This window comes from Nanorana parkeri, unplaced genomic scaffold (genome assembly GCF_000935625.1).
Source record: "Nanorana parkeri isolate BGI_ZX_2015 unplaced genomic scaffold, ASM93562v1 scaffold568, whole genome shotgun sequence".
NCBI classification, from domain to species: Eukaryota; Metazoa; Chordata; class Amphibia; order Anura; family Dicroglossidae; genus Nanorana; species Nanorana parkeri.
The window spans coordinates 1,051,071-1,062,522 of record NW_017306836.1 but is presented as its reverse complement, the minus strand read 5'-3'; the positions used below and the strand labels follow the sequence as shown (position 1 = coordinate 1,062,522).

The 11,452-nt window shown below is 47.2% G+C and overlaps 1 protein-coding gene across 1 annotated transcript in view; it reads left to right on the top strand.

The window, feature by feature from the left end:
• Positions 1-8,565: 8,565 nt before the first annotated feature.
• The window catches only part of RAPGEF2 (Rap guanine nucleotide exchange factor 2), a 278,273-nt gene continuing 275,386 nt past the window's right edge, over positions 8,566-11,452 (top strand). The window contains exons 1-2 of the mRNA XM_018562259.1: positions 8,566-8,808; positions 8,884-8,975. Coding sequence (XP_018417761.1) covers positions 8,907-8,975 — 69 coding nt within the window. The 5' untranslated portion in view covers positions 8,566-8,808; positions 8,884-8,906. The remainder of the gene's footprint in view (positions 8,809-8,883; positions 8,976-11,452) is intronic.

Genomic DNA, 11,452 nt, shown 5'->3' with positions numbered 1-11,452 from the left:
CTACAATGGTAGCACTGCGGCTGCACAGTGCTGTACAAATTGCTGTGGTCCCAATGCTTTGCATTGCAGGTTGGTGGGTACTTGTTTGTGGTGCGGTACTTCAAGAGAAAATCCCAGCGGGATTTAAAAATTTTTTGTAAAAAGCCCTGTATTCCGGACAGGGGCTGACTGGCAACTTTTAGCCCAGGGGGCAAGTACAACCCAGAGGCCCATGGTGCGGCAACTTGACCCCCTCCCTGTCCGCCCCCGGAGGTGGCAGTACTGCACTGAACACCAAGCAGCTGCGTCTCCACCGCCCTCTGAAAAGTGATCCATCACGGTCACGGGTCGCTTTTCAGAGGGAGGTGGCGACTGCAGTCTGTCTGAATGAGGCCATAGAAAGCAATACAAGGCAACAAGTGGAAGCAAACTGTGAACTGTTAATACTATTCCGCAATCACTGCAACTGTGCTAAAATAAAACATTTACATAATGAGTATATCATTAGGTTAGCAATACACTAAACAGCAAGGATGGGAAAATCACCCCTGTCTTCTATTGTGTTTTGAACAGCCGGCGCCTACAGCTGCCAGGAAACCACAATATTCATTGCAGTTGACTGGCTGCAGTCAATGTTCGGCCACAATTTTCCACCTGGCTAATTCGACAAAAGACGATTGAAAAATCAACTTTTGTGGAACTGAGTGGTGGAGAAATTTGATACATGTGTGGCCAGCTTTAAATTTAGTAATTGCATACAGCTATTTAAATGTAATATTTTTTGTGACAACAGCCCTTTTATTTGTTTATGTTGCTTTTTCTGCCATCAAGATATTAGTAAATCTCTCCCAAGTTGGAAATGGTGTTTTGTATGAAAATATGCCCCCATCTAAACTGTTTGAAAAGGGGATTGGCTTTTTTTAATTTTGATATATGTGTTGCTGGAGGCTGTCTTCCTTTGCTGCAGTTAAAAAAAACATAAGAAAATCTATTTTTCCTGTGTAGTTACTGTTGTGTGTTTATAAAACACACAAGAAATACATATATGCAAGAACATTAATATACTACTAATTTTACTAATCACACTGTTATGTCTTTTATGTTGTGCTGTAAATGTATACTGTGTACTTCCAGTATGTTGTTTGTGCTAATGAGAATGATTATCTTATTTTAATGTCGCGAGCCTTCCCTGTGCTTAGCTCAGTCTGACCTGTAGTAATAATTTCATGCTAATGCCTAAAACATTTGCCTAGAGAGGCTATGAAGCACATTCTTTGCAGGTGTCTGCATGACTTTTGCATGATGCAGGTGTTCAAGGACTAGATTTTATTGCTAACCAGCCGACATTCCTCTATCACATTACTCCTCCGTACTTAGACTTTTTCCTTATTTAAAGTGACACTAAACTCTGGAGTTAAATATTTCAAATGCATTCAAGTACCGGAATTACTAACAAAAATATAGCTTCTTTGTGTATCACTCGGCTGTAGATCCTCAAATCATCTCTGAATTCATGCTGAGGCTAGGTTCACACCTGCACTACACCGCACGACACCTGGGACATGTGTCCCGGGATAGCGCGGCCCTGTACAATACAGTCAGCGAAGACCGCACGGCCCCATTGATTTCAATGAGGTGACATCCAGACGGCAATCGCAGAAAAAAGGTACATGTACCTTCTTTTTGCGATACACGACGCGCGGCTGTGTTAGCTGTGATTGTGTTCGTAAGCACAGTCAGAATTGTGGCGGCAAACTGCGCGATCCGCCTGGCGCAACTGGGGTGCCATTAGAAAATAATGGCACCCACAGCGCGATCGGTTCACACCTTGGCAACTCCTGACCGCCCGGCAATCCATGCGGAATCGTGCACGGATGCCACGCGGGGAGGTGTTGCCTAGGTGAAACCCAGCCTGACACTGTCCTTCCTTCTGGAGGGTGGCTACTTATGTTCCCCATGGCCCCTGTGTGTGTTGTAAGTAGGTACTGCTTTAAGCTGGCTCCGATGATGGACTACTACGTTTAGTTTATTGAATTAAAGTATTAAAGTAAAGTATAAATATTGAAGTTATAGTCTATCATAGGAGTGAGCGTGGAGCGGTGACTACTTTACAACACACACAGGGATTATGGGAAACAAAAGTAGCCACCCTCCAGAAGGAAGGACAGTGTCAGCACCAATTCAGAGATGATTGGAGGATCGACAGCTGAGTGAAGCACAAATAAGATAATTTTTTGTTCATAATTAAGTGTCACTTTAATTGTACTACATAAATCATGGCATGCTTCGACATTATGATATTGGGGAACCCTCCTTTGGTTTATGTTGGTGGGGCACAATAAATATTTTTAGAGACTGTTTATTAGGTTGCTGTACCTTGGAATAAGTTATTAAAACTTGGCACAGACATGGGCTATTCACATGTACCTTTAGTAAAAAGGTGCTTCCCCACCATCCCCCTGCAAAGCATCAGTGCCCCCCCATTCCCTCCGCAGAGTATGTCCCCCTACAGAGTACCAGGTTCCCCATTTTCCCCCCACAGATCACCAATGCCCTCCCTCTTCCCCTGAGATCCATACCTCCACTGAAGCATTTTTGTTTCTCCTCAGTCATTGACTGTGAACATTTTTTCATCCCACTGACAAGGGCCGTCCCTATAATGAAGCTGCCTGAGGCATCTCATTGGGTCACACCTGCCGCTCCATTTCCAGCCAGAGCGTCCCAGGTTGCTAACATCACTGGTTGCCAGGAGCTAGGCAGGACACTGGCTGGCGTCCCATCCAGCTCTTGGCAACCAGTGATGTAAGTGAGCTGGGTGGGACGCCAGACAGAGCCAGAGAAAGTGGTGCCCCCCCCCCCCCCCCCGCACCTCTCCCCCAGCCTCCTGTGACATCGTGTCAGGATGGAGATCCCTCCTGGACATTCATCATCCCCTACTCCCGCCCCCTGTTCATCACCACTCGCGCCCCCCTTCCAGGCCTCAGGAGGCTATAAGTCTAGGGATGCCCCTGCCTCTGACCACCAACTCCTGGCATTTTTTCCGTTAATCACCAATGTTAGGCATTTTTTATCTCCCACCGACCACGGACTTCAGGCTTAATTTGTTCCCACTAATCATGCGGCATACATGTGCCGTGAGTGAGTAGGCCTAGACTAGGATTAAGAATGTTTATTTAGGCTACAGCCAGTAAGACCACCATCCTGGGTAACACCTCTATATGCCAATGCACATAGCCTGACATTGGGGAGGAAGGTGTCTGCTGTAACTTTGTCACCCTTACCTTTCAGCTATTGCATTTGGCAAGACTGTGTCTATAAAGTACATATAATGAGAGTTTATGTGTTACTAAACATTCAAGAACCTCCATTTATACTTGAAGAAAGAGTCAATAAGTAACTCTTTACTTGAGGAAATCTTGTTTTTACTGAGCTTAACCATAACACATCAATACAACAGCAACCTCTGAAATGAATAATCAAGAAAGGGTTCAACAACCTTGTTGACCGCGCGGCAATCGTTCACAAAACTGTGTGGATTGCCGGGAGGTCACGGAGTTGCCCACCACAGCCAATTGTGCTGGCAGTGCCATTATTTTCTAATGGCACCCCATTCGCGCCGGGTGGATTGCACGTGATTCCGCATGTGCAATTGAACGTGATCATGGCTAAAAAATCAATCGCCGTGTGCACTCGAACATGAGTGGTTCCATGACGTGCATCCTGGGATCGCTCAGATCTGAACCTAGCCTAAAAGAGTTACTTTAAGCAGCCTACAAGCATCAGGTATTGGTTGGCCATGATAGCATTGTTACAGTAGCTACAGACATTCCTGCATGATCTGGCTGCCACCAGGGTAGGCCAGGCATGTCTGCCATGGTCAGTTGGAGCCTATAGGCATACAAATGTTCTGTGAATAATCTGATCATGTGCATGCTTTGTGATATCTGCAGGCACCTTTATTGACGGGAGTTGAGCATATGATCAATGAGAGCTAGAATGCCTTGTGGCAATAAAGTTATTGTTCAACAAGACTGCCAACATATCCCTTTAATCAAATAGCATACACTTATGCAGTACATTAGATTAACTCAGTGCTTTCAATTCATTTAATCGGCCACATGACCTGAGTAATTAATGTGTGTTGCTAATTAAAGGTCTTTGTTCATCACAAGACTTATAAATACACATGTGTAGTACTTCTAGAACTACTGAGGAACTGCAGTTAAAGAAGAACTCCAGGCAGAATAAAAAATTAAGTTTTTGAAGAGTCTGCAAGAGGTAACTGCTTGTTTTTGTCATTAGATTGCTAGAGCAGAGGACGAGGGAGGCTGCGGGGAACGGGCTACCAGATCAGGTAGTTTCCCTTCTCTTTGCTGCTCTTCCTTTTAAATCCTTATCTCTTCTCATGCTGGGGGAGAACTTACCTTTGCAGCTGAGTGCCTCTTCCTGTAGTGCTGGCTCAGGTTGCAAACCTACACACAGACACCATATATCCATTACTGAGACAAGGCCGTCTGCTGCAAAACAGAAGTTCTGCCCAGCATGAGAACAAATACAGATTTAAAAGGAAGAGCAGCAAAGAGAAGGGAAACAACCATGGATTACAGTAAGGCACACATTACAGTATTGTTTTATGTTAAAAAATCTGAGGGTTTAATGTCACTTTAAGGTGTGGGGGTAGGGAATGTACTGGTCATTTTAAAATGCAATATTATGTTGTAAAATCTGTTACTAGTTAACCTCACTTTTGTATGGTTTCATCATATGCTCAGTTTGAATTGCAGAGACTTATGACAGCTTTACCTTAGGGCTAGTTCACACTATAGAGGTGACGGGCATTTTTCAAGAACTGGGCACAGGGCAAAGCAAGGGGTTCAGCTAACTGCTGACTTCTGTGGCAGCGCATGTTCACTGTTCTCCCAGTCCCCTGCTGTTCTGTTTGGCCACAGGGAGAATTATGGGAGCTGCTGTAGCCAGGGCAGCCATCAGGGGGGTACGGCCGATACTCATGTAAGGGGCCTGGGCAGCCTGGGGGGCCCGCCCTGGTCCCTTACATGACTATCGGCCGACGTTGAAGGACGAGGAGGCGGAGGCCTAGCCCTAGCAGCGCAGGGCCCCAGCATTGCCGCTCCAGCAGCTTCGAGACATGGCCACGTGAGCAGGTAAGAGGAGCTAGGGAGGAGGGAGTGGAGGGATGCAGCCCTGACCAGCCCACCTGAGACCCCTTCAGAGCCCACAATAGACAGTCTCAGATGGGCTGTGCAGCATCTATGGTGGGCTCTGCAGGGTCACTCTCAGGTGGGTCCCGTGTCCAACGGCGGGGGGGGCCCGGCCTAAAGCCGGGTAAGGGGCCCCAAAATTTCTGATGGCTGCCCTGGCTGTAGCTGACCTTCTCCTCACAATGCTAGTTGCTTGAGTCTGGTTTAACTTTGTAAATCTAGTGGCCAACCTGTGGAGCTGCGGCCACATACAACCCTTTAGCATTTACTGTTTAGCCCATGCTGACAGTAGGCTGTCTTTTCCTTACCTAGGTGCCTTTTTACGCAATAAAAAAAAAAAATTCTTTATAGTGGCTCCTAGTGTCATAGTCAGGAGTCTGTATCCGCTGAAGGAAGAACAATCCAAGTGAGCCAGAGCATACATGAAGTGGTATGGTAACACAGGAGTCACACAGAGGTGCGCAGGAGGCAAAGGGGCGCAGTGGAGGCAGGACAGTTCAGGTGAAAGCATGTGAGAACCTGCATGGTAACGAAAGACACATGGAGGCACACGCTGGAGACACATAGGGTGCAGAGGAGGCACGGTGCGCAGTGGAGGTCCAGTCCAGGTAAAAGCGGGTGAGAACCTGCATGGTAACAAAAGAGTCACGGAGGCACGCGCTGAAGGCACAGGGGCATACTGGGGCCCAGGTGTATGGAACAGGGGGCATAACTAGAGATCATAGGGCCCCATAGCAAAATTTTGATGGGGCCCCCTCGGCGACCCCTTAAAATCTAAATCAACGACAGGTAGCAGGAGAGATGTCCGCATACTCTCCTCCTATACATCTGATGTCAGCTCTTTTTGATTGGAAATGTCATAGGGGGTACAGGGTTAACTTCTGCAATCATTCAAGGGGCCCCCTTCTACCCCTAGGCCCCAAAGCAGCTGAATGGGCTGCTATGGCTATTGTTACGCCCCTGGCCCCCTAAAGCAGGAAAAATGATCACCACTGGTCTAATTCTCTAACAGTCAGAATTCTTTATCTCTATACTGAATTCAGGTCAGTGTCTGAAGTCATGAAGCTAAACGGCGATGAATTACCTTCCAATTTAATTGGATCATGCTTAGCCCTCATTCACACGACTAACAGCCAGCCCGTACAGATCCGTGCTGCGTGCACGGCCGTATCGGGCTGCTCCCAGGAAGGACAGGTGCTGTGTGTGATTTGTACGCAGCAGCCTATTCTTCTCTATGGGAGTATGCGGCCGTACGCTTACCCGATCTGCACGTTTGTTGCGGGTGTCCGTACTCGTACACAGACAGGATGGATCTAAAACTGTGTAAACTAGGCAATGCGATATGTCTGCGTGGACACCCACACGGATGTGTAGTTCGGGTAAGCGTACGGCAGCGTGTACGCTGGGTGACATAACACATCTATTGGGGGGGGGGGCACAATTTTCTGCTCTTGCCTCAGGTGCAAAAGGAGCTAGCTACGGCTCTGCACTCTCAGTGTTCTAATGAGGGGAAGCCTAACATTTGACTGATTTGTTAGTGCAGACATCTGAGATAATGAGTGAGCCATTTACACAAGCAGGGAATGACCTCTGTGGGCTTCCCATACAGAAACGGTGTACAGAATGCCTCCAGGTTACCATATCGCATTGACTAGTTTACACAGTTTTAGAAAACTACAGCCGCTTCAGATTAAAATGGAAGGGCCGATTTTAATAACAGAAATGACAAAATGTCTTCTGTAGCAGATTTAAATGCATTATTATTATTTTTTTAAACAAAAGTGGAGTTTTTCTTTGAGGGGCAGAATATGCAGACATACAGTATGTGTTCTGACATAGGATTGTGAAGCATTTCTGCACAATTTGGAACCCAGTATTGGATTTCATGATTTATCTATTACAAGTATTTATAGCATTAAGCATAGAACATGTGAAGATACTACAGTACAGTATGATTAAGGGTCGGTGTTGAAGTCTACAGTGTAGAGATGACTCCAGCTGTATAAGAGGAGTCTTTGGGATCTTGGCATTATTACTCAAAGCTCAGGGAAAGGTTGCCAGGGGCCCCCCATCAATTCTTTTGCTATGGGGCCCCCGTGATCTGTAGTTACAGCCCTGCATACGTGCTATCTTTATTTCCAGCAACACAAAAGCTGCTGATTACCTTTTGGAAAGTAGTTTGGACTTGCTAAGCTGAAATGGATTTAGGCCCCTTTCATATGGGCAGCTCAGTTAGATCTGCCTGTCAGTTTGTCATGCAGATCTGATTTAACTTTGTCGAGCCGGGTGGTGCGGACAGGATCATCTATAGCTTGAATTTCGTCCCATTCAGCAGAATCAAATGCGTCTATGGTCAGCTTTACTGTACATAAGAAGAGGACAGCAATGACAGCCAGGCCAAGAGCTCATCTAGAAGAGGACAGCAATGACAGCCAGGCCAAGAGCTCATCTAGAAGAGGACAGCAATGACAGCTAGGGAACGAGCACATCTAGAAGAAGAGGACAGCAATGGCAGCGAGCACATTTAGAAGAAGAGGACAGCAATGGCAGCCAGGCAATGAGCACATTTAGAAGAAGAGGACAGCAATGTCAGCCAGGCAAAGAACACATCTAGAAGAAGAGGACAGCAATGTCAGCCAGGCAAAGAGCACAATTAGAAGAGGACAGCAATAACAGCCAGGCAAAGATTACATCTAGGAAAGGACAGCAATGACAGCCAGACAAAGAGCACATCTAGAAGAAGAGGACAGCAATGTCAGCCAGGCAAAGAGCACAATTAGAAGAGGACAGCAATGACAGCAAGACAAAGATTACATCTAGAAGAGGACAGCAATGACAGCCAAGCAAAGAGCACATCTAGAAGAGGACAGCAGTGACAGCTAGCGAAAGAGCACATCTAGAAGAAGAGGACAGCAATGACAGCCAAGCAAAGAGCACATCTAGAAGAGGACAGCAGTGACAACTAGGGAAAGAGCACATCTAGAAGAAGAGGACAGCAATGACAGCTAGACAAAGAACACATTTAGAAGAAGAGGACAGCAATGACAGCCAGACAAAGAGCACATCTAGAAGAAGAGGAAAGCAATGACAGCCAGACAAAGAGCACATGTAGAAGAAGAGGACAGCAATGACAGCCAGCATATTCTTCTTTCAGCATATGACTCCCTTCAGCCCTGTGTGACACTGACACATCCTCCAGTGACTGTACACTCCGGCCTCACACATGACATGAAGCCCAGTGTACGATCAGACAATAGGCGACTCTCCTCCAGGAGTCTGCATCCCCGCCCCACCTGTCTGGACGGATCCTGCACTTCCTCTGCGAGCCGCCCGGGGGCAGCAGTGAGCCGACAAGTGTCCGCTAAGGAGCACAGGAAGGGGAAGGAAGAGGAGGGCTGCACGTCTTCCACTTCCCCACCCTCTTCCTGCCCTGTGCGATGCTCCTGTGTGCCCCTTTCACCATGGCTGCAGTGCTGAGACCCCAGTGTGTGCCCGCGGGGGGGATGTGCCCGCTCGGGTGTGTATGAGTGCCAGGCTGTGCCTCTTTCCCGCACTTTCATCACTGCAAGATACAGCCGACAACTCCGGACTAGTTTGTGTGTCTGCAGTGTAGCAGCCGGGAGGACTGTGACCCGGGCTCTGTAACCCGGGAGGACTGTGACCCGGGCGGACTGTGACACGGACTCCTGGCTACTCGTCGCCGCCGGCATGGCGTCCTATGTGGATAATAGTTTCAGACAGTCTGTGATGAAGCCCCCGGCTGACAGGAGTCCTCAGGTATGTACTCTGAAGTGTCTGTGTGATTGTCTGCTGGACGAGCCCGGCTTAGGCTGACAGCTGGGGTCCAAGTCAGTGCTGCTTAGTATTATCCTGTGTCAGCACAAAGTTGTGTCTTTCTGTGCCCTGGACTCCCCAGGGGGTAGTTAGTGCTCTGGGGCCCCTCAGGTGATTGTGCTCTGGGGCCCCCCTAGATGATTGTGCACTGGCTCCAGGGCCCCCTTAGGTGATTGTGCACTGGCTCCGGGGCCCCCCTGGGTGATTTTGCTCCCACTCCGGTGTTCAGTGAACCCAAGACATTGTGGGCCCCCAGTTTGGATCACACAGCTCTCAGAATAGAGAGGTGTCACTGTCTGGCCCCATAAGCCTAAGTCTTGTTGTATCTGACTTTATTTGAGTTGGTAAAACGTCTCCTAAAAAGAACACTTCTGGTTGGGCTGCCTTTGTCAGATTGTCAGAAATGACATCTGCTTGTGTTTCTTGTAACATCCTGCCAGATTCTCCTTTCATTGTCTGATGTTTACTGGGAGAACTGTCAGGGTCGCTCATAGCAACCGGGCTTCCTGCCTGTTCTCATAGCAACCAAGCTTCCTTTTCCCATAGCAACTAGACTTCCTGTTCTCTTAGCAACCAGACTTCCCTTTCCCAAAGATGTCTCCATACTAGGAGATTCAGTTAAATTGCAGCCCATGTTCGTTGATGGGGCACTTGACATGTCATCACCAGTTACATGGACTTCAGTAATAGCCACACACCAAGGGTTTTTACCATGGCGGCTAAACCACGGGTCTTTGACCCATGCGAAACCTAGACAGCGAGAGGGATTATTTCATTGTTATGGGAAAGTTCTTTCAGATCCTTTGTTAGGTAAAGCTGACAAGAAGTCTTCATGTACGACTGATGTATGCAGAGTATAGCATACTGAACATGACAAACTTACTGTGGTGGTGTGACCAGTGTCAGTAATTGTCCCTCAACACACACTTGGCACCTAATTACTTAGTGTTGATGATGGGCATCTGCCGCTTTTTTGTTGCCTGGCACATTTGCAGAGGATTACCTTCACATCAGATCAGCAAGTCACATGCAGTTGTTTCCTTTGTAACTAAATCACACATCAGATGTACAGGACACAAGTCTGTCATAGTAGAAGAGTGCGGATCGTGTGCTGGATGAGGGTTGCAGTAGTATGGGGTCTATTAGTATTGCTTCAAGCTGTGTGTTGTTTACCAGGGAGATTAGAGTCATATATGGGCCATCTTATCTGGAGTAATAAAGATTGTTTACACTACTTCCACTCTACAGAGAACTGTCACTTTTCTTTCACAGGGATGCTGAACATGTTCTGAGAGCTCTGGTGTCCCCGCTGCCATCATTTCATATGAATTCACAATTGGCACAGATTTTCTATAGACACAACATTGTCGGGTTGATTTTTGTAAAGCGGTCCATTTATTACGTGGTGGGGAATCATTCACTGTACAATAAAGTGACACTAAACTCAAGAGTTAAATCTTAAGAAATTCAAGTACCCTAACTAGTTACACCAATGTATCCATTTTTGTGTATCACTCGGCTGTATATCCTCAAATCATCTCTGAATTGGCGCTGACACTGTCCTTCCATCTGGAGGGGGGCTACTTTTGTTCCCCATGGTCTCTGCGTGTGTTGTAAAGCTGCCACCACTCCAAGCTTGCTCCTGTGATGGACTACAATCTCATGTTTAGTTTACTTATTTGTATTGAGATTGTAGTCCATCATGGGAAAGAACTTGGAGTGGTGGCTGGTGGTGGCATGGGGAACAAAAGTAGCCCCCCTCCAGAAGGAAGGACAGTGTCGGCACCAATTCAGAGATGATTTGAGGCTCTCCAGCCGAGTGATACACAAAGAAGCTAGATTTTTGCTAATAGTTAAGGCACTCAAATGCATTTTTAAGATTTAACTCATGAGTTTAGTGTCACATTAAAAATGAGAGTTGGGACCAGGAGAAGAGTTCAAGTTATACACAAATAAGATACATTTTTGTTACTACCGTAGTTAGGGTACTTGAATTTTTAAGATGTAACTCCCTGAGTTTACTGTCACTTTGAAACACATTCAGCAAGAAGATTCACTTGTAGTGAATGTCACAGTCCCTGCATGTTAATGTGCCCCTGGGTGTTTTCCTAAAGCTAACTCCACCTTAAAGGAGAACTATGAGGTAAGGGCTTTTCCCCATAGTTCTAAGGGTATCGGGAGAACACAAACTAGCGTCCTACCGTCACCCTAAGCTCAGTATGCTCACAGTATACTGAGATGCCGCAGCCGGGACGGATCCCAACAATTCTGTCTGGATCCACCCAGCTGCGTGAGTGACAGCTGGCTCTGCTTATCTAGAGGCAGAGCCAGCTATACCCGCCCCCTCCCGTCTGTTCAGTCAGTAAGCGCTGGAGGATCGGACAGGGGAGGGGGGGGGGGGCTCCCTGCGGGGGGCGGGG